We start from the raw sequence: 27,668 nt of genomic DNA on the forward strand, positions 1-27,668 counted from the left end.
CGAATATATTATAAGATCGATAGCGATCTACATGTAGGTGTTGTAGCCATTCCATGTAGATTACGAGAGCGTTTCGGGAACCATGCAGTAGGCCTAATGCTAATCATGGCATAATAGCCACATAGGTTACGGCAGGGGTCGCCAACCCAAACCGGTCGTGGGCGACTTTTCAAATTTTGTAGAGGCCGCAACCCGCAAGAATGCGATATCGAGACAAAATCGGTCACACTGTTAGCAATCTCTATCAATCAATTTCGGCATTTCACAACGCTTTACTTAGCGTTCTGAAATCATATCGCGGGCCACAAAATGTGACCTCATGGGCCGCGTATTGGTGAACCCTTGGTTAGGGTGGAATCAGCGTGTACTTTCACTTTGAGTACACGCTGGTGTAATCATAGCTATGGTGGAACGGCGCTTTTGATTCCGCTCGGCACTTTTGCTTCCGCGAAAACCTTAGGTAATCAAACCTCGCAGGAATAGACAATGAATCCGTACGGGAGTTTCCCTGAATTATATCCTAACAGTTTTCACATGTAGTTAATGTATCCATCAAGTAATAGTCAGATTACATATATTTTATCCGATCAAGACATACACAATGTACAATGCGATACACAAGAAAAAATGCGATAGGAGGATGCCGAAACGACCAGTTGCTTGCTTGCTCTTTTCTTAGTACGTTCTATATCTTTCTTTGGGCTTTATTTTGTGGCTGCATGAACGCCGAAAAGGGGTAAAGTGTTTGAACCCGCGAGCCGTCAGCGTAAGTGGCGTCGAAGCTCGTCATCAGGCTATATCTCTCCCCCTGTATTCGTAGTAGGTACATTCCTTCCGTATTAGTCGCGAAAATGCATCTCACAATTTAGAAAGCTTACTGGACCAACTAAATCTCCGTATCTCCCAACCTGCTTCTTCAAACCTCCGACGAGCGCAGTCGTTCTGTGTTGGCTTCTCGATCGGTAGACTTGATCCTAAAACTGCTAGCAATGGCTTCTCCCTCAGGCACTCGGCACAGGGTAGCGTTGCGAGGAAAACGGCAGTGCTGGCTTTGTAACCTCACTGTACCTTTGGAGCTCCGTCGTCAACGTACAACGTCTATGCGTATAAAGATAAACCGCCTTTCCTACTCTGACTCATACTTTTTGTTCATTGCCTCTCAACTTCAAAAGTTTTGAGTCAAGACTGAATTCGAGGAAAAGACTATCCAGAATACAAGAAGCACACCATCCGGAGATGTACTACAAGCATATTTTATCGCGTGAACATGAAACAACTCAATTGCTAGTGGGAATCCCAATGAGACACACACAAATACAGATACATAAAAGATAAAAAGACATTTAACAAATTGACGATACTACAACACTGGCGAAAGCCAGGAAAACGCTATAGGCTGCATATTCACTATGCAGCTGCACCAGACTGAGTTGTATAAAGGCACTGGACACACAAAATAATTCACATGCCGGCTATACATTTGGATGACAATATTCTATACAAAGGGAAACCAGATCACTGGAACAAGGTATTTAGGCTGAAAACCATTTCTGAACATTCATAATCCCAGTTATAGAAATGAATAACGAGGAAATTTGGTCATTATCTATGACACGTTAGAAAAGAAATATATTCTCTCATATGAAAATTACAATTGAATGGTGTAGCCTTCATATCGAAATAAACCCAAATATTTTCGGCTGACACTCATCAGGGTGATCGTCAACTAGTGGTAAATTGCAATGAACATTGTACATCAACAATCGCATCACATACTATGACATCACCGCCATGAAATTTCTAATATCCAAAATGGCAATAAGTCAAGGACTAACATATGGAAAAAAATCAACAGAAGTTGAACAATCCAAGAGTACCAAAACCAATACATAAAGTGTCGAACGTGTCCAGGGACCTGGACCACACAAAACTAAATCACCAACGTAGTGCACTTCAATTGTATATATGATTATTGATTATATATCAAAGCTGACACAATGCACGTGTCACCATGGAGATGAAAATTTACACATATCCAGAGCATTCCATGAAATTAGATTGACAAAAATACGACATTTCAACCAGCTACAGTAATGAAATCTCTGACACGAATTGTAACCAAGAGAACGTATGTACTGTACAAGAACCATATTCTAGTAAAGTTAGGAGTTTAAACTGTCTGTTCGGCAAGACTCAAATGATCAGGTTACTTCGAACAGTTAATAAGTATCAAAAGAACACTGACATATGTCTATCAATCTTTGCTTCAACAGAGTAGCACATTTCAAAGGCCTAGCTTTTGAACATAGTAGGGTCAGTACTGGAGTTTAGATGGCAGTGCACGACATAGAAAATACATCTCATCTTCACACAGAGAAGAACGTACTAAATTTGTCAAGGATCAAGATTTTCCTTCTTCAAAACATATCACCTATATTCGACCTCAGATCATAGGCCCTGTCGAGCCTCCTTAAAAGCAAAACAGCCAACACAACACTCAAAATAATAATGAGCATCATAGGTGTCGTATCTTCTGGTGCGCGTCGTCGGGGAGTATTAATCTGCTGAGCTTGTGGCGGTTGGCTGACAACAGGCTGGGGATCTGATGGAGGAGTGCTGACGTTGCGTTGACGAAGTCCTGTATTTTCCGTGGTTTGTTCTTGTGTTGAATCTGAAACCGGTGTGTCGCTTTTTGGGGACTCTTTTGTTTGAGGTTTCGGGTTAGAGAAGCTGATTTGTCGTGCAAGCTCTTCATCTTGCAGCTGTTTTTCCGATTTCGGCAAAGAACCATCTCCTCGAGCCTTTAATTTCTGTTTAATCAACCCACACGAAGGACAACTCCAAGTTTGAGACTTTCTCGCCAACACTTTCCTTTCTTCCGGCGTGTAATCGATAGCTCCAATGGCACCTTCCCCTTTTGTAGGCAAGAATCCGATAATGGCAAGAATAGCAGTTCGAATACTCCAACTCGGCTGCCAGGATTCAGGATGATATCCGGAAATGCTCAAACATATCTTCTTGTGTAGCTCGAATCTACCATTCGGTGTTAACATAATGATACTTGGTGGTTTCATGGGATATTCAGGAGGGAGTACAATTCGACCGTGATAATATCCGCCGGAAAAGTCGGTATCGTCTGGTCCGCGGATCGTGAAGTGCCACTCGAATAGGTTGTCGTCAAGAGGCTGGGCAAAGTATTGGTCTGTAGGCTCTCTCAATTCTTGAGCTTCTTTCATCAATCTTTTCACTGCTGGGTTTTTGAAGTTATACCGGGCCATTGCTTGGAATTACAATCTAGGGATTATCCTATTTAATTACTAAACCATTGAGTCCTACGAGAATGACACTTCGAAGGTTAAGTACAAATCAGACATCTTGGGTTGGATTTTTACTAGGGGTGGGCAAAGTTGAGTGTCACCTGTGTGATCCAGTATCGGGCTTCGAGTCTAATAGAGTAGGCTATCATTCGAGCACCACTCATCAACTATGTAACTTTTATTAGGGTTACCATACGTCCTCCTTTAGGAGGATTTGTCCTGTTTTTTTACTTTTTTGAAGATTGTCCTCGAAGGACGCCGTTTTGTCCTCTTTTTTGGAAAATTTTGGTTAAATATGGGGGCAAATTCTACTGAGAAACAATAAGTCAGCAAAGTAGTAACGCTCCGGCGGATATTTCTAGAGCTGGACCGGAAAGTTGACCTTTTTTTTGGTCAACCACCTGATAATGTGAAAGAAAAACTGTATTCTGGGCGCTGAGCGAGAAAGCTGACCTTTATTTCTTTTAGTCAACCGACCACGAGGAGGGAAAAATGTTTACCATTTTTTCAGGATTTTCCTCCGGTTTCGCAAGCTAGAAAATTTTGAAAAAGTGTCCTCATTTCAGATTTCTAAAATATGGTAACCCTACTTTTATGCAACCATAAACAATACGAGTTTCTACATCACAAAAGTTCATTTGCTATTTTTTCGATCATGCCTATTTCATTGCACTTCGTGACAATGATGTGGGTTGATTTAGACTTCACAGATATGTTTTAGGCACAGATTTCGATAGCATCAATCGAGGTTTCCAGGCTATCACGGTGGAAAATACTATCGAAACTATGATTTTGGTTGATAAATTAACTCTTAGTGACAAGGAGTTTATAATTTCAGTACTCAAACAAATCATCTCACTACTCGACATGAATCAATATGGTAGGTAGCCTACAATCGTTACTCGATTCAGATTTGAGCACTCAACCTCAAGTAGAAGGGACTATCAAAAAGCGACATGCAATCACGCCTGATTGGAATCTCCGTCCTTTTTTTGAAATAAATCCTGTGTGATAGAAGCTTTTTTCGCGTGACAGAGTCAACTTAGCGGCGTGACAAGCAAGGTTACTGACTTCAAATGACTGTGTTAAGCCAGTGAGAGGAGATCAGATGCTAACGGTTAACAACTGGTAAGGTGCAAGTACTTTACCAACAGACAGTAATCAACAGCTCCTGGCTAGAGGATTAGGTCAAAACATTATATACCACATACTAACTGGAATATAGCATTTGGGGTGGCTGAGAACATTGACTTTTTTTCAATTTTTTTTTTTAATTTTATTTTTTTAATGAAATCAACGACCCGTGACGGCGTGACCGCGTGCAACTGGCGACCAAGTCGGCGTGATCCTGCGTGCCTTGGACACCGATTCCATACTGGGCAATCAGTAGGCAACATATATCCTACCTACAAGTTATTTTAGAGAAATTTTAGATCCTTCGGGCCACGGCTTAAAACATTGATGCATTTCAATAAAATGAAGACAGAATTTTTTCACCGTTATTTATGGCAGGGTCGCACCAACATCTTTCCAAAATTCCTGTTCAAGGACGAGCCTAACGTGGGGTCATTTAGCATGGACGGATCAATTATGGTCTGGAATACAAGATATCAATCGATTCTAATCTGGTCACACTGCAAAATTACGGGAGGAAAATTTCATCACACTCTTTTTATTGCATGAAAGGTAGCACCTTGAACACTCCACTGGGTTACAGCTGAGCTGACCAACAATTACAGTGTCTGTATCGTGAGAGATGGTCATACTCATTATTCAAATCATGCACATGCAAGTGCCCAAAGAAGCATTCAATTGATGAATAATTCACAATGAAAGATTTCCATGGTTAATAGTAATGAAATCTACTAATCTAGGACAGACAGCAACCTCAAATATCAGGTAATTAGTCAGGTTGAATTAATAAAAGAAGTTGATATAAATAAATATTTTGAAATTTAGAACTACAATTATCAAAACCAAAGGTATGCTGTTCATCTGTTCTAGCCTGATACAATATATTACACTCATTTGAAAATCGCCATACAGTCATTCCATTCATGACTTTTCTCCCTTCTTATAGTCTCAGACATTGCATTTCCTGATTTCCACAACCATAAATTCCTCTATTTTAGCAACGAACGAAATGATGTAATGACCAAAGATAAAATACAGCCTATTCTACGAGCTAAGATATTTGCAATAAACGCGCGACTCACCGTCTCGGGATAAGAAGATTCGTTAAAATAGTATTGGGCTACGTGGCTTCAAATAAGCAGCAGAACCAGAATGATATAATGGCAACACTTCCGGAATAACATCGACGTGTCTTTCTAAGAACATTGGCTTTAGAACACCATGGTGAAAATCCTAAAGCCTTGAGCGCAACCATGGCTATTTTGAACATAAAATACAATAACTAGATAAACTGAACGATGGACATCGAAACTGTATCGCTCATCAACGCGGAAGGCTGATGAGAAATTACGTCATGATAACAGCTGACCACCAGCAATGACGAAAATTACTCATGGAGGATGTTTTGGTATGGTTTACTCAGCAGCGCGCGCCGTGTTTGGTAGGTATGCTCTTCAGCAGTGATGAGTGGATCTTGATTTCGGAGAATCCGAATCCATTCGACAGCTTTAGTATATGATGAACAAATCCGTCCGATTCCGAAGAATCTCAACCAAAAATCCACACGAGTCCGAAAAATCTCGTCCAAGAATCCAAAATATCCGCGTTAAATATTTCTTTCGACAACTGGCACAATTTTTGAGTTCAAGTTCAAGATCAAGATCAAGTTTATTCATGAAATTTCATCACTTCAAAACATCACAAGACTGCAATACAATGAATGATAGGAAGATGACGAAACGACTAGGAGTAGTCAGATCAGACACCCACCTGGGCCTCGGCGATGTAAAGAGCAGGCATGCACAAGCACATTGTACACTGAATGAAAGTATGAGAAGATAATATAAATGGACAAGCGAGAAGCGACCAGTTCAATCATAAAGTGTTTACTGTCCGTGTTTGGTTAGCAGTTAGACAATTTTTGTTCTTCTTGGTAAGTAATCAAAAGTCCCCACTGCTCAGAACTACCCAAAAATAGTCGAAACAATAGTTAGTAAAATATGGAAATATCCGACACAAAATTTGAAATACAATCTGCATCCGATCCGACTGCCATAAAATTGTCCAAAATCCAGTGATAGTTCTATCCGAACCCGGGTCAAGATGCTGTCACTGCCACGAAAAAACCATTGACTTCTTCCCCACCTCAGAATCTACATCTCATACGTAGGCCTACAACACGCGTCAAACTATCATAAGTTCACAACGAATTTCATGAAAATCCATCGCTCTATCAAGTATGTCGAATCACGAGTCACAACCGCGGAACAGTGTTTCGGCGGAAATTCAATAGTCTTCAAGCATGTTTAATTGTTTATTGTCAACATTCGAGTCCGAATACAAATAGATTTGTCAGAGCAAAAATTAGTCTCAGTTGGTTTTCATTGAATGTGCACTGTGCAGTGCATGCATGCCTCGTACTTACATCTCTATTAGCGACCCAGGGTGTCTGATTTCAAAGACTAATCCAAGTCGCTTCGACGCATTCCTGTCTCTTCATTGTATCGCAATCTTGTTGTGTTTTGAAAGAATGAACAGTAGGGCTGTTCAAAAATAACTTTTTTTTCCCGATTCAAGCCGGTCACCTCTTAAATCGTCAGGTTGCAGTAGAAAACCTTGCTCACCAAATTTCACTCGATTCCAACCAGTAAAGGTCTCCGCAGATCCAATTAAAATTTTTAATTTATTATGGAAAATTGAAAAAAAAATTTCCAAATTTTTCTGCCAACCCCATGAAATTGTTGAGCTGTCTTCAAAGACGTTGCAAAACAAATTTGAGTAAATTCCGACCAGTAGAAGCGGAGTTATTGGAGTTTTTCGTTGAAATTTCTCGGATTATCCTTGATTGGTGGATAATCCGCGATTTATCAACGAAAAACTCACATAACTCCGCTTCTACTGGTCGGAATTTACTCAAATTTGTTTTGCAACGTCTTTGAAGACAGCTCAACAATTTCATGGGGTTGGCAGAATAATTTGGGAATTTTTTTTTTTTAATTTTCCATAATAAATTAAAAATTTTAATTGGATCTGCGGAGTCCTATACTTGTTAGAATCGAACCAAATTTGGTGTGCAGCGTTTTTTAGGGTAACCTTACAATTTAATCAGTGAATGGCTGGAATCCGAAAAAAAAAGTTATTTTTGAACAGCCCTAATGAACAGCGTACCACCGGTAGGCTAGAGGTTGGTCGCGTCCGGAAAAAGGTTAGGAGGGAACCACTGATCAACAGCAATGTACTTCACTGCTCAATGCTCATGTTCCCCTCAAAAAAAAAACATTGTATGATCTGATTCGAATGGTTTATATGACTGGTCACCGAACGTCGGAGGCTTAAATTGTGGGTTGTGCATCATATCAATCATTTTCAACTTTCTGAGGTTCCATATGCAATCCTCTATTTTTGCTGACTATCTATCAAAGATTGAGGTTATACAGCCAACTACGCAGAGCAGTTCTACGTATCTGTATACGATAAGACGCTGTATTCGTAACTCGATTTGTAATACATAACCACCCAACCTGTACTTCAATAATCTTGTAAATTATAAGGGGTTGAATCACGCCTTGTACGTCACCTCGACTCTTCATTATACACACATGTAATAACGCCTAAACTTTCAATAATAGATACGTGTTATAAGACTCTGAAACATACATCGCTATTCCATTGACAAATTCATATCAATAACAAACTCATACATTATGATTGACGATAGAAGAAAACGTGTACTGTCCCACCCTAAAGCTGATACTGATAAATTGCATAGAAAGCAATCCTAGCTTAAGACAGTTCGAATCCTGTGTTATTAACGATGGCTTGCTTCAACTTTTCACGCAATATATCTTTGGAAGGATAGTTGGGAAGCTTCAGAAGGTTGAAGCAAGTGGACGCGGTGGGTAGCCGATGTCTCTGACCGCTTTGCTTCTTAGACGAAATACCGAAGAAGCCTGAAATAGACATGAAATGGTTTTATCTGACAAATTTTCTACCGAATGGGTCATGCGGAATTACACGAACAGCGTTAGTATGAACAACACTTGATATCCATTCAAGGGGTTATATCTGAATTATAGACAATTATTTTCATTTTCAACCAGCATAAGCCTGTCCTTTCCCTGCCAATATCTAAAGGTGGGCCAAGCAGTCATCGTCTCCACTCAAATAGACAAGGAAGTAACAAATTTTAAGACGTGACCAAATTGCCACAAGTGAATGTAAAAAATGAAGGCCTAAAATACTTTGATCGAGGGCTACTGTGAAAATTGCAGGTCGCATCTTCGTGACTAATCAAAAAAGATTGCGGACACTAAAAATAGGTTTAATTTTCGAAAATAAATTCATTAACTGGGTAAAGGGGTTATCTTGCACAGTTGGCATGCCAATCACTCCCATAAAGGTGACGCGAACATACCCAAAACTTCTTTCTACCCCACAAACTCCAAAGTGCAAGAAGGAAATAGTTTTGGCTGGAACTTCTTAATAGCAAATAGTGCAAAAACCAAAACCAATTTATGAAGTGGCGCCAGTAATGGGGTTATAAAATCTTGAGATCCGAAAAAGTGGAAACTTTTCAAAAATTTAACTAAAAACGGGTGATTCTGTGATTCAGAAATTTTTCGAGGAATAATATTGGGTTGACTAAGGAGGGCCATTTTCCGATCTTGCTTTAGAGATACCAGTTTTTTTTTAGCCAACCCTGCTGTTCAGTACGTCGTGCTTCAATTTTTGCAAGTATTTCAACACTTTTCCTAGAAAACGAGGACAGATCCTCTTAAATGAGGGCATATAGTATCCCTAGTACTTCGTTACTGACTACTTCTGCTAAAAACCCACCTCTAATGACAGTTCCCACTGAATCGCCGGTATCATCATCATCGGCAACTTCCACACACCTGAACAAAACGAGCATGTTGATCCTTATGACTAATTCTCATAGGTTACTAAATTTAAGGAGGTCACACACAAGTGTAGACTACCCCTCAAACATGATTACAATAGCCATATCTGTACACTGTACAACGATAATCATAAATATGCTGATAAGGAAGACAAATCAGATGTGACAATGGATGAGTTTGAGCTGTGCCCGACATACATCAATCAGTCTTAACCATTTCAAGCATTAAAAACCTCTGCACGCACAATTCACATCAATCGTACCACCCATACGATAAATTGTACATTCGAAGTGATCGAAAAACGTAAGAAGACCACGCAAAAAATGTTACGGAAGTTCAACTTCCTTATGAGTAATATTACGTCATTACGTCATTTGTTCAGTTATTTTGGATGGATCAAAGTTACATTCAATTCCATCTTAAAAACAGATTAGCACAAACATTGCACACACACAGAGTTGACAACTAGAAAATTTTCAGATTTCTCAAATTCGCTCGGAATTAGATTTATAGCTACATAGTTTTCTCCAAATTAGACTAGAATAGAGTTACTGAATTCGCAATAAACTTGGAAATTGAATAAAATTCCACATTAGAAATACAACAAAAATTAAGTTCTGTTCATTTCAAATCAGAGTCCATTATCATAAGCGTGAATATGGTGAATGTCCGTGCTTGTAAATTATGGCTCTTCAAAAAAATTTTTTTTTCTTAAATCGCACTGGCTACTTGATAAAATTGTTAGGTTACCTAATTTAAGCCTACACACCAAATTTGGTTCAATTCCAACGAGTAGCCGCATTGCTACCGGAGAAGAAAGTTTCTATTTATTATATAAAAATAAATAACAAAAAATTTGAAAATTTTCTGTTCACCCCATGAAAGTGTTAGGTTGTCTATAGAAACGATGTTCACCAAATTTGGTTCAATTCCAACCAGTGGAAGCGGAGTTATCGCCGTCGAAAAATTTGGATTATGAATAAAATAGTATTTACTGTGAGGTGCCCAATTCTGTAATTATTTATTATAGCGGTGCCCACTGTAAATACTATTTTATTCAAATCCAAATTTTTTTAGTTAGATTACTAGAATTAGAATTATATAGCTGTCCATTCTGTATATACAAATTGCTGAGTGCTGAGCATCAAGACCAGGAGACCTCAAAGATCTATGAAATTTTATACATTCCAGTTTATAACCTGATTGAGAATGGCGGCTCCAAGTACGTGAAGCCGAGAATCGGAGGCCGGGAGCATGAAGTAACGAATTTCAAGAAAGCGGCTCGCTGTTGAGGCGTATAATCTCTCTCCAGCACGTCCCACAGCCATTTCACGACACGGTGTGACGAATGGAAGCCCCCGTAGTATGTCGTGTTTCTCCTGTGGGGAAGTAACGATTTTGAAAGCCGCCGGTTTAGGTATATTGTAATGGAAGCATGATATCGCCTAATGAGGTCCTGGCATAACTGAATTACACTAAAGAATATGTTTGTGTCTGTATGTCTTATGATAGACTCTCCTTATGAGCGAATGTAAGTACACAAAGATGGTGGTTGTAGATGGATTCATTGATTTGTCACACCAGCAAAATTCCAGTAGGGACCAGGCGATAAAGTGGATCTGGGTTGTCTTAAAGTACAGTCGACACCCACAGTACTGCATATTCTTAGCATTTACAATTCAAAGTTCATAAACAAGTTCATAAACAAGAGACCAGACAACACAAATATACCGATAAAATATTCCATATATGTAGGGCAAGTTTTTGTTGCAGTTAATCCGTGGACAGTTGCATCACATTTTGCTCGATTGACTAAAAAAAAAAAGTCACATTTCCGGCTCAGCTCCCGAAATACCCGCAAGAGCGTTGCTTCAGTGCAGATTTACTGTACTTCAGTCGAATTTGGCCATGTATTTCACCAAAATCAACAATACTTTCATGAAAAATCGAAAAAGTTGCAAGATGTTTCAAAAAGTTGCATGATAAAAATGGACAGAAGTTGCAAAAAGTTGCACTATAAGATTCCTTCAAACAGCTTAAAACAACATTCTACATATCTTACGAGCATTTAGGAAGCTGCCGAAAGCTGTAAAAAAAGTTGCAAAAACTTGCCCTAGTTATATGTTGTCCATCGTGTTCAATGAATACCAGAGTTTCATCTCAATAGTATTCTCATATTGAAATGAACCCGAATATTTTCGGCTGACACTCGTCAGGGGTAATCGTCAGCAACTAGTAGAGAATTGGAAAGCACATTGTACATCAACAATCGTATCACCAGCGTTTCATCTCCAAGACTCCAATAGCAGTTTCTATTGCAACTTCAGAAATCACAAGTCGAAGGCCAATGTTATGAAATAATTGACAGTTATTATTAATAATAATTATTCCGTAACCTTAGCCTTCGATTCACTATTTCTGAAATTCCAAAAAATAGAAGCTCCTAATGGAGTCTAAAATAGTGGGCCTGCAGCTGGAATAATAAACCAGAGCGTTACGTGATAATCCTGTACACCTCAACAAGCATATATATGAAAACTAAGCTGCGAGTGGGGCCGAACATATTTACATTTCAAGTTTTCATTCACATCGTACTGACCTCAGGTCCGTCAGATCCAAGTCCACGTTATCCCCGGAAATAAGTCTCTGCAGTTCCGGCGCGGAAAACATGGAAGTCCATCGCTTCTGTACGATCGAACGAAAGCCGGAAATGAACGCCCGCGTTTGGTCCTTGATTTGCGTGTGCAGACGATAATGCGCCAACTTGTGAATGTATGTTATTCTGAAACGATGAAAAAGAGATAGCCGCATGTGCTGTTTGCCTCGAGTTATCACTGCCAATTTGCGTTCCACAAAATATTTCGTGGGTTCATCACTAGGTCTGAGCATGACTTAGGGGTACATAATAATTAGAGTTGACTATTCATTGTAATGATTCGAGTAATGTGTTATAAGTGCGTTATTTCGAGTATCAATATTTTTGACTAAGAGCTGTTTTATTAACAGGAATTATCATCTCGACACTCTCCTACCGTCGTTGAAGCTCTTATATTGGCTTTATCTCATATAAACACATGCAGTCTGAGACTAGGAAAGTTCTTAAACAACCTTTTCGTGTACCAATGTTATGAAAAAGAGCGATAGCTCTAACTATAGTTAATAAATATAGAATTAATGCTTTTGGAACAAGGCAAAAACTTTAACTTTGCTAAGAATTCTTATTATGTATCATATCACAATATATGCTACTAGAATACCGGTATTCAATCAAAGTTTGATGCTCGATTTAGAATCGAAACTTCAGTGAAATCCTCAATTTCACCTAGCCGCAATTATTATTAGTATGGCTTTGAAGATACAGACACAAAATGGAAGTATAATCACACGAATAAGAAGGCATCTATTTATGTCGAGACTAAATTCAGATTTCTGATAAACTTAAAAACCTGTTCTGATTGGTCACTGGGATCGACATGCCACCCGGTTCCAGCTCTCTCGTTTCCAAGCGGCCGAGCACGTCCTCCTCATAGGTAAAAGTCAGTTCAAGATCGGAAATATCACCGTCGTAACGTTTGATCCAAGTCAGGTTCTTGTAAAATTCTGCGTCCAACGAGGGCAGCTCGTCCAAAGGACTGCGCAAAATGTGTTACAGTGTTCATTCATTTGCGAAATAACGAGTGTTATATATCATCGAAGTGAGTGTCACTATATATGCAGCAGTATTTCTATTTGGATCCTTTTCCCTTTACGTTTTATGGAGCGCTAAGTTCGAGAATCAATTAAGCTTTTCGTATCATCGACACTTTTCCATTTACCGCCCTCGTTTTTTCTGACATAGCAATGAAAACTACCTAGTTTCAAAAGTGTTCGTTCGAAGGTATTTAGACCTACTAAAAATCAAATACTTATTACTACGACGAGTCAGGAACGAACCCTTTGAAGCCATCTTTTATATGACATATTACTTTCCAATTTACCTACAGACAAAATTACGCTAGAAAGACTTGAAATTAATGATCGTTTTGAAAACTATGAGCTGAGCCTGGTTTCGACTCATAATTCCATTTGATGGGGGAATAGATTTACAGCTCAGCATCACCAGCTTTGGACAGTTTAACTTTCAGCAACGTACCTACTCTATTTCATTGGCATTACTGTAGCATGCCGTTACATCGCATACATTGCACTGACCTTGTCCCTAAACTGAACCCAAGCTATTATAGTCACTATTATGACACTCGCTTTTTATCCTAGACGTCTAGCACGATATATGTCCTTCCTTCAAACATCATCTGAATACAAAGACAAGAAGGTTGTACCTGTAAAGCATGCTGTGTTGTTGCTGCAAATGGCGTAGAAAGAATGTAGCAAAGGGCACGTCGACGACTATCCCTTCGTAGACGGCTTTGCCAAGAATTCTGCCGACAAAATTCAGAAGTTGCAGGTGATTGTCCTGAAACGAAAATAAGAATCACCAGTCAAATTCTCAGTGTGAACTCTTTAAAATCGGAGTTTAGATAATTTTAGACACGCCGAGGACTCGGCACGAGATGCCGTAATTTTCCAAGTATAGTACGCCCCCATGTATAATACGCACCCTTAAAATGGCATGCAAATTCTGGGAAAAAGCCTGTACCCATGCATAGTACGCACCCTGCATTTGCAGTACATGAATAGCTGTGTTTTAGTACACGATGGTGTTCTGTGTTGCGATGTCACTGTCGAACAATCATGACATAACCATCGCTAATCATTATGCAAGTAACGGCATTGTCTCTAAACGATAGTAGAGAGCAGCCAAAGCCTGCGAGGCTGGCGACGCGATAGTTCGGGCCAGCGACACGACGTCTTGCGTACGAGGCCTATTACAGATGCGATTGCTAATCATTATACAAGTTAAGGTATTGCCTCTATACAATAGTAGATAGTAGCCAAAGCCTGCGAGGCCGGCGACGCGACACCTTGCGCACGAGGTCAGATGCGATTGCTCAGACCAGCGGTTATGTCGTGCACACCACGCCTGTTGGAGGTGCGACTGATTACGCAAGCGATTATATTTTGCGCACATGGCCTGTCGATGAATTAGCGATGATTGCCGCGCGGGCGCGTTCAGCAATCAATGAATGACCTAATTTCGCTCGCGTGCAAACGGCAAACCAACTCAGCAGGAGATTGCGTGCTGTGCAGACGACTCTCGTTAATTGGCGAAACGTTTTTTGCTATTTGGTAGCGCGTTACACTGATAATACGAATTACTGGGCACGATGGCTGAAAGTGATGCGCGATTGGAAACAAACATGAAGAAAGGTGTGATTTCAAGTTTTTTATCGAGGGAGATTTTTTTCAAGCGTGTTGTTCCCATGTATAATACGCACCCCCCGATTTAAGGGCAAAAAAATCGTGAAAATTTTGCGGATTATACAAGGAAAATTACGGTAATTTACCTGCAAATATGAAGTGGGCGAAGGGTATAGCTTGCCATCCTCCTCCGTGGTCACCTTTAATAGCAAAGTGATCGAGTCATAATTGTGATCTGATAATGCAACTAAAATTGCGAATGGACAATCGTGAACCAATCACTATCCATAAATAACGGCGGCTCTACCTTAAACAGATTCATATCGGGATTGAACACTTTCTTGATAATTTCCTCCAAAAATTCCTTGAAAACACCGTCCTGGTCAATTCCGGCTTCGTCCAGTCCCAAGTCGTTTATGAATTTCACTCGAATAGTGCCCTGAAACACAATGAAATGAATACAGCCATGAGTTCGTAGGATAATCTGAAGAGGTTCTTGGAGGTACAGAACTTCAATATACAATTGAATAATTTACTCATACTGAAGTAGTCCTGAATATTTTCGGCAGACACTAGTCAGGGGTAATCGTCAGCAACTAGCAAAGAATTGAAGAGAACTCTGTATATCAACAATCGTATCACAAAATATGACGTCACCAGCATGAAAATCCAAACAATCGAGACAACCTCAAAGAAAAATGTTTAAGAATAAACTAGTATCACACGTTTAGGAAAATTTCCACAAAACAATAATCCAATCGATTAGGGACTAGCTATTCGGACGCACTCGATAATTTATTCACATCGAGACATATTCAGGTGAGGTATAAGTAAAACGTTTCATAAATTCAAGAAATCATCTGACCTTCAGCCTTGTTGTCGTCATTGAACTCAATTTTTCAAATCCGTCTTCCAGCAATCTGCTTCTTCTCACAGTGATATGTGTGGTGGGGCCGTCTCCTAGAAAGCAAGATGAACGATTCCATTAAAAATATTCGATGCCTTTTCTATTCATTTCTAAGGTGCATACTGCGTACACACTTCTTGGCTTGTAAGTTGATAATATATAATATTGTAACGTCAATACCGCTGTATAATATTACTGCTCGAAAACAATCAAACAACACATTCTCTTCTGATATTCTCAAAGATAACACAGAACAGGTTCAAGAATTATCCTTCACTTTCATTTGTTAAAAGCCAGCAAGGCATCTAGCATGGTAACACTGGTGCTGCTGTTTATAAAAGGACACTGATTTCAATAATATCCAAAAGCTACTATAAAAAGACTCTTGGAGGTTCAGAACTTATATGTAATTACACACTATATTCATATTGTAATAAACCCAAATACTTTTTGGCTCACACTCTCAGCGGTAATCGTTAGCAACTAGTGGAGTGTTAGTTGAAACTATTAGGTCTTACATCGTTATGAGCATATTATTCAAAAACTACTTTCTATTTGATCAAACTAGAGTGATTTGGCTACAAAAATGCAGAATTCATAAGCCAAATCATTCCAGAGAGCATTAAAAGTGACTTAGAAGCAGTAGAACCAAAAGAAGTAGTCCTGCTGCTGCAAATCAGTGATTAAATAGGGCAGCAGTGGGCATTTTGCAAAAATCACATTGTATCGTGACCATTCCTAGCAGTCTTACCCACTAATTCTTTATCCGCAGTAACCAGCGACCGAAAATAAATCACTCTGTCTTTATGCGGGATCACGAACGGAATTTTTTCGATCACACTCGAGCCCCTGGGCGTCATTTTCTCAATTTCCGAACGAATCGTGTTTGGCTTTACGTCTCTGCAAAATCAACCTGGATTCGCCTACAATACCAATTACCAAAAGAGACAAACTTTCTACCTGCAGATCCAATGGTCAACAGGGGTGAAAGGTCGTCTAGCGTCGCGGTCATGCAGCATCAGTAACAGAGTGAGTGCTGACTCGAAAACCTCTCGAATTTGGTGATTCGAATCTAAAAGATTGCCGACAATTTCAGACGGTAACAGCAGACGCAAAATATTCAGCTTTTCCAAATTCGATCGAAATCAGAATTATGGCTACAGATTTTACAAATTAGAACGAAACACAATAAAATCAAATGAAGTTCATACCAAATTAGAGCAAACGTCTGTACACCAAGCTTGGCTCATTTCACACTTAACACAGTTTTATTGTCTCAGAAATTTGATAAGCATTGAACTAGAGCAGAGAAGCATTTCATAAACTAGATAATAATTAAATAAGCTACATTTGGACAAAATTAGTCTTAACAGCCAAATAGAATTATTCAGTTCTCAAAGTATTTCATGAGGACGGATTTATAGTCGTGAATTTACAAACATACATCGACTGGCTGTCGAGTCGCTAGCCCGAAAATTCTTGAATACCTGTGATTTTCTGATCCCAAATGACGCGGAAGACAAACTTTTGCAGAGATTCCGATATCGTGACGAGCTCTTCCAAGTGGAATGGAATTTGCTCCTCGTAAAATTCGATGTCGTCCAAGATTCTGTGAAACACACCTTCCATTGCGTATCTCAACTGCGTACAGACTATTCTTAACTCCATAAATACTCAGACAATTGGATAATTCTAGTTGTGTAATAATACCACTTAAAACGAAACGTCAGCAATGTATTTCTAACCTAATTAGTAAAACGTTTCTACGCTCCAATTTTAATTCTAGTCCAATTTTCGCTTTTCCTGAAAAAGCTACAGGAGTTGTTCAAAAATAACTTTTTTCTCAAAATTTCACTTGTTATTTGATAACATTGTAACGCTAACGCTGCACGCCAAATTTGGCTTAATTCCAACCTGTAGAAGCTATTAGAGTTAGAATTTATTTTTAAAAAATTTTTTTTTCACATTTAACTGGGTATGCCTTGAAATTGTAAAAATATCCAAAAATAATGGTATACATCATATTTGGCTTAATTCCATCAGGCAGAAGCAAAATCATTGGTGTGGAAAGTTTTGGATTTAAAATAATAGTATTTACGGTGGGTGGTTCTAAAATTAATTCTGAAAGAATTTCACAACATCCAATAGTTCGCTTTTAACGGTTTGATTTGAGCCAAATCTGGTGTTTTTTAACAACCCTCCTGTATAGTGCGGAGCGAGCCAAGCTAAGTGTACAGACATTTGACATTGACACTGAGCCATCACTTTGTTTTATCACTTTCTAATAGGGAATTAAATTCGATTCCAAAGTCTTTGCGTCATTCAAATTCTAATGTAGACCTAATTTGGAAAGGCTGAAAATTTTCTAGCACGGCAAACTTACGACAAAATATGTGCGGTCATGTCACAGAACAAGGTGAAGACAGCAAAGTACGGCTCCGCCACTTCCAGAGGAAGTGTGAGGGCGGACAGGAAAAGTTTCAAGCCACCAGACGTCCCGAGCTCGCAAATGAACCGCCACAGACGGCCGAGAACTTCGTCCATGAACGTCAAACCTTGAAATAGTATATATTTAACATTAGGAATCATGTTGCAATGCTGCAGTTAGGGTTGGTACAATAGACTGAAGAGAGTGGTACATTACTACCTGGCCGCAGAAATATTGATACCGGAAATGGTTGCACGGCAGTTGTGCGCGAGACTAGCCTCAAAACTAACCCTATCGTCCAGATTAACCCATAACCAAGCCAAAACTTTGTGCCAGGGTTGTAACCAAGTCACAAGGCTCTGAGTCACAAGTCAATCTCACTTTTATAATTTTGACTTGAGTCATTTTCAATTCATCATCGAGTCAAGTCCGAGTCACGATATTATGACTCGAGTCCATGTCCAAGTCATTGTGTTGACTGCTCGGTAAACCAGTAAACAAAATCCCAATAGTGTGGTAACTTTACTATTCTCAGAAATTACAATGAAATGTCGGACTTGGCCGTCTGGGTCTCGAGTCATATGACTTGGTTCGAGTCCAAGTCGAGTCAATACAAAAATCGACTCGAGTCGAGTCATTTCCGTATTTTGAGAAAATGACTCGAGTCAAGTCGAGTCATCAGAAAATCGTGACTCGAGTCGAGTCATAACTCTGGTCATTACAACCCTGCTTTAAGCCCCATGCTCAAATATGGCATGCCCAAGTGGCGCACGCGATTGGTATAACTTTGAAAAATATGTTCGTTACGGTTGTTTAAAAATAACATTTTTCCCGGATTCCAGAGATTCACTGACTAAATTGTTAGGTTGCCTAAAATAAAACGCTGAACACTAAATTTAGCTTGATTCCAACTGGAAATTTTGAATTTATTATTAAAAAATGAAACTGCTAAGTTGTCTAAAAGAACGATGCTTACCAATTTTCGCTGACTTCCAACAGGTAGAAGCAAAGTAATCGCAGTTGAAAGTTACTTGAGTATTTTGAAAAAGTAGAAGTTTGCCTCTACTCCGAGTCACAGAAGACAATACAGCAAACAACTGATGTCGCCGAGAAAATTTCATGGCTACAACGATGGTGATATGCAAGCTTACCTGTCAGCATTTCCAACTGCAGCTGCTTTGTGACGACGCTCAGCAACCGCCTGAACATGAGACAGGCCGACGTCGTGTTCTTCACTTCGTCGTATTCCAGTTTTCGGCCGCCGGTCTGCTGTATCGCGACTCTCGGCTTGGACAAGGTGAACTTCTTCAAGTACGACGAAACGCGATCGCTCACTGAAAAAGGATCGACGAACAATATAAAGAAAGGTCACAGGTCAATCTAAAACAGAGCATCGTAACCTCACTCTTACTCAAATCAGTAGGCCTTCAGCAAGCCCCTAATTATAGTGTAATAGCAAAAAAAAATCGACCACATTACAAATTAAACACCTTACTAAATAATAATGGTGCTACAAAATCAACTGTGCAAAAATTTTCAATAAATAATGAATAGGCCTATTTACTGAACACCAGGGTCGCAACCAAGTCACAAGTCACAAGTCAATCTCACTTTTATAGTTTTGACTCGAGTCAAGTCGAATCATTTTCAAGTCACCACCGACTCAAGTCCAAGTCATAGTGTTGTGACTCGAGTCTGAGTCCAAGTCATTGCGTTCACTGTTAAGTTTTCAGTTCTATCCGGTTCAACAAACTTTTTCAACTCTGCTCGAGTGATATAGGATGGCTCGCATAATATCGTAATTTGCCTCGATGCTAACAATTTCTGGCCCTATTTTCCTATGAAATGTCCAAGTCTCGAGTGGTATGACTTGGTTCCAGTCATGCACAATGACTCGAGTACAAATTGAGTCAATACATAAATTGACTCGAGTCAAATCGTTTTACGCTTTCGAAAAAATGACTCGAGTCAAGTCAAGTCGAGTCACCGAAAAAATCCGAAAGACAAATACTACCGAAATTCTTACATTTTACTTTCTGCACTGTCTTCGTCACCAGCTGCTCCGCTTGAGCGGGCGTCACGTCTTCAGAGTGCAACGACTTCAGGTTTAGAACGTCTCGAAAAACAGCTCTAAGTAAAGAAGGGTTCCAAAAGAATCCAAGTTGCGCTCTGACAAAGTTCATCGTGACGTTCTGCCTGTAAATACCAAATCTGGCGAGTCTAGTAAATCAAACTGACAAGGCACAATAGTTTAAACAGGGTATCTGGACGTATGAGCATTAGGGGCCTGCAATAACTCCACTTTTACTGGTTGGAATTGAGCCAAATTTGGTGAGCATCGTTTCTATGGACAACCTAACAATTTCATGGGGTGAACAGAAAATTTCTAGAAACATTTTTTATTTATTTTTCACACAATAAATTCAAAGCTTTCTTCTCTTGTAGCAATGACTTGAACCAAATTCGATGTGCAGAGTATTTTTTAGCCAACCTAACAATTTTATCAAGTAGCCAGTGAGATTTGAAAAAAAAAGTTATTTTTAACACCTTTATATGCATCAGTGAAAGTAGGATCCTATAATTCCACAGAACAAACCATACCCGTTATCTGACGAATTGAAAAATCCCAAAACAGGATGCCAAGTGCTGGAAGACAATTTTCGATGGCACGTGTGTTCCACGAGATATTGCAAAAACTGATTCATCATTCTCTTAAAAGAATCCAATCACACATCAAACACAGCAGCATTTTTACTATAAATGATTGAAACTCACCACAAAACTAGTATTTCTTCTCTCCAAAACTTTTACATCGATGACGGCAAGTTGAACCAAGTTAGTGACCGTCGAGAGGATGTCGATTACAGTGTTCGATGAGTCATACCGTTTTTCAAATAAAAGTAATAAACTGCATCGATTCCCGCCGTCCATGATATCCAGTAATTTTTCAAATATGCATAACTTGGAAATCATTAGGATAAGCTGAAACAGGGCAGAGATTTTAATGCAGGTTGAATATTTATCATGGTCAATTTTCACAATGGCAATAATACCACAGAATTTACAACTGAATAATGTGCGGTATTCATATTGAAATACAATGCTGATTGGTAATACGTAATTTGCGATACGATTGTTGATGTACAATGTTTTTTCCCCTTATCTACTAGTTGCTGATGATTACCACCAACTAGTGTCAGCCGAAAATATTCAGGTTCATTTCAATATCAATATACTATTCAGAATTCAGTAGTTTATTGAAGCTCTGTACCTCCAAGAAGCTCTTGAAATAAACCTGAATATTTTGACACTCATTCGGGGTAATCGTAGCGGCTAGTAGAGGATTGAGAACAACATTGTATATCAACAATTGTATCACCAAATATGATGCCGTCTGCTTGAAAATTCGAATAACTGAGGCGAACAGATGGCTTAACGATGATGCACTATTTTACAGTAACGCCTTCTGCTGGCACAAACTAGGTTGGCGGATTTTTCATAGTAGTTGACTCCAAGGCACACAATTCATGACAATATTCCATGCACAATTGTGGGTATACCTGCGCAGATGCCTTGTTAATGTGCCAAATCAGCGCCGGTACAGACATTATGTATTTCAGCATTGATATCAGCATATCGTCCTTCAATCCGGAAGCTATTATCGGCCTGAAACAAGTAACATTCGATTAAGAAAATTGACATAACCAACAAAAGGACATGATCATGGCCATTGCTTATGAGTGACAAAATATCTTGTTTGATGGGAATAAAGTTGATTTGTCTAGCTTTGTGAGAGAGCGAGCTTGACCAATGACCATATACCTATACAGCGTACTTCCGCTACAGACTGAATTGGTCAAGTTTTACGACAACTTCTACTCCCAATGTACCAGTTTCTGAATTCAAACTATTCACTATCCACTTTTCACATTTTGTGTCTTGTCAAGTAAAATGTTACGATTAAGTAGCACGAAGCAATTTCAAGAGCAAAATTATATTAAACAGGTTGATTGAGACATGGTATCACAGTAACAGGACATAATTTCACGTTAATTTGTAGCCTCGTCAATCAATCTGACTAGCTCGCGAATTTTCAAAGCAATCACATCCATTTGATTAACAAACACTTGTCTTAATCTGCCTACTTCCTAAAACTACTATTTGAGAATATTTCAGAAAAAACAATTTTTATTTCTACTAATATTCGAGGCAAATCTTGAAATTAGATAATTTTAACTGTATTTAGTAGAAATTCACGGCACGGGGCCTAGCAATGAGTAATAATGAAGTTGGGTGTTTTGAGAAAATATTTTCAGTGGTGAATGGATCAAAACGTAAAAAACCACTACCATTCATACATAGATGGTACACCAAGAAGAACTGGAATAAACATCATAAAACTATATCTTACATGGTACTGAATATACTAAAATTCAACAGCAGACATCTCACCGAAGAACCATTGTGAAAGACGCGAGAACCATCGTATCATCTTTGGCTTCGTGACTTGACGAAAGCCTTTTTTGTAAAAGAGATCCCAACACTTGCATAGAACCGTTCGAGTAAAGATCAATCGCGACGCCGTTTGTTATTTGGCATAATATCGGAGATAAAGCAGGCTGTCTCTGTAACGAGATAATGGTAGGATTCAGTAGTCGTTTGCTTTACAAAATGATGCAAAGCTTGACAGTAACATTTGAACGCAGGGTTGTAACCAAGTCACAAGGCTCCGAGTCACAAGTCAATCTCACTTTTATAGTTTTGACTCGACTCAATTTACCACCGAGTTAAGTCCGAGTCCAAGTCAGCGAGCAGAGGGTCGAGTCCGAGTCATGGTATTATGACTCGAGTCTTGTTTAGCCCACTTTTTATAACTGATGGTGATATCGAATGGTTCGCATTTATAATATACTAATTTTTCTCACTTTTTACAGTTTCCGGTCACATTTTAAGTACCTCAAGAATAGATGAAATACCAATATGGTGGTTACTTTACTATTCTTCGAAATTACAATGAAATGTCAGTCTTGGCCGCCAGACTCGAGTCATATGACTTGGTCCGAGTCATGCGCAATGCCTTGAGTCCAAATCGAGTCATTACACAGATTGACTCGAGTCGAGTCATTACAACCATGTTTGAACGTATAGATCAGTTGTTCTCATAAGATAGGGAACATTTATGCAATTATGCTAATCAACAAATCTTCGGGAACCCCAAATTTGTTGTTGAGTCACAAAAACCTACAACTACCACAATACACATCTAATGCATTACTATAGATTACTGATGCACGATATGAGCTGCGAATCGACATAGCGTAAAAAGAACAAAAGCATTAAAACATGATTTCCACACAAAACGAAAAAATTATAATGAATTATCTAACACATATCAGCGCGACTTCTGATCTTCTCTTTCAGATACTAGTTCAGAAATGTGAAAGTTCACCCTGGAAATTGTCATGTTCTTCGGGGGGAATCGCAACAGCGTGATACCAATCGCTTAATTGCAAATGAGCTTATAAATATTGGAGATAGAATTGGCATTTCGGAAGGATCTCGAATTCCAACCTCCCCTGTGTACGCCATTGCACACGACATACCACCGCAACTGTCCCATTTCCACTATTGATCAGGCTTAATTACCTGCAACCAATGATGACCAAGACAGCCGTATGATCATAAATTCCATATTGATGAGGCGAGGAGGGGTCTTCCCCTCCAGGGAGCCCCCGAGACTGGCTCAGACAACCCCCGGGGCTACCAGGAACATCAGTCATTAGCCACTGGTGATTAATTGATGGCTGATGCGTTAACGATTAAAATGACTTCATATATATAGAGCCTACTCTTTAAAAAACGCTCACCTTGACAAGTTTCCAATTTGACGCATCCGTTAGCAAAATCATCATGTTGAGGCAAACGTTGATCATTCGCGCACTGTGATGTTCCCGGGGCTAGGATTCGAAAAGACTGTCACTCACTATCAAGATATTTATCATTTTATTATTATTCACAAAAATAAAGTTGAAGAACTTCGATGAACAGTTGAATAGTATACTCATACTGAAATAAATCCGAATATTTTTGAAATTTCATTCCAGTGACGTCATATATGGTGATACAAACGTAGAGCCTCTCTGAGGTACAGATTCTTCAATATACAATTGGATAGTATATTCATATTGAAATGAACCCGAATATTTTCGGCTGACAATCGCCAGGGGTAATCATCAGCAACTAGTAGAGAATTGGAAAGAACATTGTATATCAACAATCGTATCTCGAAATATGATGCCACCGGAATTAAATTTCAAAAATATTCGGGTTCATTTCAGTATGAATATACTATTCAATTGCTGGTGACGACATATTTTGAGATACGATTGTTGATAAACAATGTTGTTTCTGATTCTCTACTAGTTGCTGACGATTACCCGTGATGAGAGTCAGTCGAAAATATTTGGGCTCGTTTCAATATGAATATACTATTCCGGTGATATAATTGTTGATGTACAACGTTCTTTCAAATTCTCTACTAGTTGCTGACGACTACCCATGACGAGTGTCAGCCGAAAATATCCGGGTTCATTTCAGCATGAATATACTATTCAAAAATAAAGTTACATACATTTAGAATTCCTAAGTATTTACAGCAGATCCTCAGCAGTCGTTTAACTTGCTGAATCCACGTAACCGCATACTGTTTGTTTACACACAGGCTGCAGTAGGAGTTCTTGAAGAAAAAAGTGTGGTAATACACGGCTAATTTAACATGTCGCATACTTGATTACCTTGACGGATTTGTCCGCGTTACAGTTCAGCAAAATTAACCTGCAGAGTTTATCATACCTCCATATATCTTGTTGCAATCGGATGGAAAACAACAGTTTTCTAGTGACAGTCAATAGCTCAACTCCACTTAATAACTTTTCTGGAGTTGTAGAGACGGTATTTTCCATTGCGTCCTTGTCGTGTGCATTTCCAACTGTGCCAGGCCTATCTTTTCCTTTGTTCTGGGCTTGAAGATGCGTTTCCGCAGAAGAATTCGAAGTATTTTGAGATGCCGAGATCGTTTGGTTTTGCTTCGATTTCAAGGATAATTTGGAGTACGTCCCAGTCAGTTTAGCAGTGGAAAAAGATTGGATTCCCCATTCCGGGTTGCTTTGAAGGTTTTTAACTGCCCCGCCATATGATGTAGATGCTTTTATTGTTTTGTCATCTATACAGAATGAAAGCATTTTCAATATTACCGCTTCATCCTTCAAGAGCGTGAGCTAGTATTATCGATCCATAAGTGATCCAAAATCGAGTAACTGAGCGACTCCATTCTGAATGGAGTATTACTCTTCTTGTCGAGCATAACTCATTATAATTACACAGCAGTATGAATGATTTAGAAAGCTCAAATATGTACCTTTTACATGAACACAAATAATTTAACCGCAGTTCAACTAAACACCATATAAGATAATTTGGAATTTTTCTGGCAATGCCTGATATGATATTTCTACTAAGGAAGGCAGCTTTGTAGTATATGTTTCATATGTTGCAATTGCAATACAATCAATCGCAAAGAACAGCCTTCGAGATATCAAAATATTATCAAAACTATAATTCTCATTGATAAAACGACTCTTAGTGGCAACCAGAGGTGGTCAATGTAGTTAAGAAAGCTACTCAAGTAGAAGTAGAAACGTAAAAATCTACTCAAGTACGAGTAGAAGTACCTCTTTCATAAGCAACCTAAAACTACTCGAAGTACAAGTAGAATTGACTGACTTTAAATCTACTCAAGTAAGTAAGTTGTTGTGAAAACGGTCGAAATTCGTTCGTATGGACTGCAAATTGAGCAAATTGAGCTGCAAATTGAGCTATGCGTAAGGTGCAGAGTTTCATTCACATTGATGTATACCGGCAGGTATCCAATTTTCGACAGCATACACATGGGATTAAAATGATAGTATTGATATGGAAATGCGATACTAATCCTCTGTATATACTCGAAGAGCCCGTTTTACAAAATGTCATGGTATGGCGCCCTCCACCATATTATAAGGTCCGTAGTTTGGTCGAAGAGTAATACGGAGAAGTTATATTGGATATGGTGTAAATATTTTGCACGATTAGTAAACGTTAATAAAAAATATCGTGGATCGTAAAAATGCCTTATTGTGTAGCTTCATTTCCGGAAATTAAAGACATTACTGCACTTGCTTTTGTACTTCAACATGCATGTTCTCCAGACAAAAGAACTGAAACTAATGAGATCTCAAATCATGACACTGGGAATTGAAAGTGAAATATAAATACTACTTGTAAAAGTGGAATGTATTTCATGTCTTTATTCCAGAAAGGTGGTATGCTAAAACAGGTCCCACGCTAAAAAAAAGGTCAGAGTCTACTTTTCCAAATTAGGACACGCCATGGACTGCTAGATCACAATATAAGTAAGTGCTAGATTGCGAAACATCAGTTTCAAACGTTATGATCTGGGATATACACTGTGATGAATTATTTCATATGAGCGAAAATGCGGTGTGAACGGAACCATGCAACACACTACCTAAATTATATTCACCGATACGTTCGTGAAATCATATTGACTGTGCGCTTAGCGCGCCGAAAATTCTGGGCTCTACTCAGTATTTATGAAAATTAAATGTTGATACTCCATGAAAGCAGCCCCAAATTCATCAGCCTATCTTCCTGATTGGAGGATTAAACTACTTCTACTTGACAAACTGAAAATAACAAAACGATCACAAAATATTACGAAGTAGAAGAAGCGGGAAATGAGATCTCTTTCAGTAAGTACCCAAGTAGCAGAAAACTATTTAGAATGCTTTAAAAAAGTAGAAGCACTTCGTTACTGACCACCTCTGGTGGCAACTACTGGCATGGAGAGCGAAAAATTTCAGTACTAAAAAAATCATCTTCCACTGCACGACTCGAATCATTATAGAATTAATACTCGATTCAGAAAAGAGTTAGCAGAGCAGCAAGTATCCAGCACCTTCTAGCATTTTTGTAGATCCAGTGGTATCTTTATAGTCAATAATTTCATCAATTTCCGATGTCCATTCGCGACGAAGCCTTTGCCTGCGATAGAATCAGCTTTATCACTTCACAAGGAATCTACTAAGTCTAGGTTAATTTCTGTTTTTAATTAACATTCAGTTTTTGTTGACATCAACTTTGTGAATACTGCTGTAATGTGCAAATATACCCACCTTGACAGAAATCCTCTGACGTATGCTTGTATTTTTAATAATGACGATTCCATTTTCTTTAGGCGAGCCCTTTCTTCTCTGGCTTGTCGGGCATTTTTGACCAGCTTGGTAGATCCTTCTGCAGTTGATCCAAACATTTTCCGATAAATTGAATACACTTATGAGAGGAGGAGCACTCAAAGGAAAGCCAAGACGGCTGGATCCCGGCAGTTTACTTTCTCTCTCCCCTAGAAACACTTCCTAGAGTTGCTAATCACATAAAGTCTGCCGAATAGGCGAATAACAGCCACTGATTCTGATAGAAGTAGAAAGTGTCCACCTGCCAAATATGAATTACGGGGAAAATAGCTTGAAAACGCACCAAAACAACTTGAGTAAAAGTACTAAACACAATCAAAGTGAAGTTATTACTTAATAGGTAAATAACATGTACGGTGCACGCGACTAACT

The 27,668-nt window shown here is 39.0% G+C and overlaps 2 protein-coding genes across 2 annotated transcripts; both read right to left on the bottom strand.

Annotated features, from left to right (window-relative positions):
* Positions 1 to 1,213: 1,213 nt before the first annotated feature.
* On the bottom strand, positions 1,214 to 4,244 carry LOC145445153 (ubiquitin-conjugating enzyme E2 J1-like). The gene has a single exon (XM_080323298.1). It carries the CDS (start codon positions 3,276 to 3,278, stop codon positions 2,418 to 2,420), a length of 861 nt encoding a protein of 286 aa, XP_080179424.1. The 5' UTR covers positions 3,279 to 4,244; the 3' UTR covers positions 1,214 to 2,417.
* A 3,824-nt stretch (positions 4,245 to 8,068) lies between these two features.
* LOC145444645 (ubiquitin-protein ligase E3B-like) lies at positions 8,069 to 27,668 on the bottom strand. Its single transcript, XM_080322658.1, has 24 exons — positions 27,219 to 27,668; positions 27,002 to 27,087; positions 24,780 to 25,207; positions 24,617 to 24,721; positions 23,853 to 23,942; positions 22,438 to 22,610; positions 21,546 to 21,651; positions 20,761 to 20,967; positions 20,587 to 20,696; positions 20,012 to 20,181; positions 19,137 to 19,319; positions 17,941 to 18,112; positions 17,045 to 17,166; positions 16,518 to 16,629; positions 16,309 to 16,457; positions 15,516 to 15,610; positions 14,958 to 15,089; positions 14,797 to 14,850; positions 13,672 to 13,805; positions 12,799 to 12,984; positions 11,952 to 12,134; positions 10,552 to 10,731; positions 9,288 to 9,346; positions 8,069 to 8,401 (listed from the first exon to the last, which is right to left on the bottom strand). Exons 1-24 carry the CDS (start codon positions 27,353 to 27,355, stop codon positions 8,235 to 8,237), a joined length of 3,540 nt encoding a protein of 1,179 aa, XP_080178784.1. The 5' UTR covers positions 27,356 to 27,668; the 3' UTR covers positions 8,069 to 8,234.

This window comes from Botryllus schlosseri, chromosome 8 (assembly GCF_051294905.1).
Source record: "Botryllus schlosseri isolate E-star chromosome 8, Bs_hap1, whole genome shotgun sequence".
In the NCBI taxonomy this organism is placed as follows: Eukaryota; Metazoa; Chordata; class Ascidiacea; order Stolidobranchia; family Styelidae; genus Botryllus; species Botryllus schlosseri.

What these genes read in the sequence shown, in the direction of transcription:
- LOC145444645 (XM_080322658.1), bottom strand. Translation starts at nt 27,355, where the DNA reads ATGTTTGGATCAACTGCAGAAGGATCTACCAAGCTGGTCAAAAATGCC. An exon ending in TTCAATTCGTCAGATAACGG is followed by an intron (nt 20,182 to 20,586) that starts GTATGGTTTGTT and finishes TGGTATTTACAG; the next exon opens with GCAGAACGTCACGATGAACT. An exon ending in GCAGTTGGAAATGCTGACAG is followed by an intron (nt 18,113 to 19,136) that starts GTAAGCTTGCAT and finishes TACTATTTCAAG; the next exon opens with GTTTGACGTTCATGGACGAA.
- LOC145445153 (XM_080323298.1), bottom strand. Translation starts at nt 3,278, where the DNA reads ATGGCCCGGTATAACTTCAAAAACCCAGCAGTGAAAAGATTGATGAAA.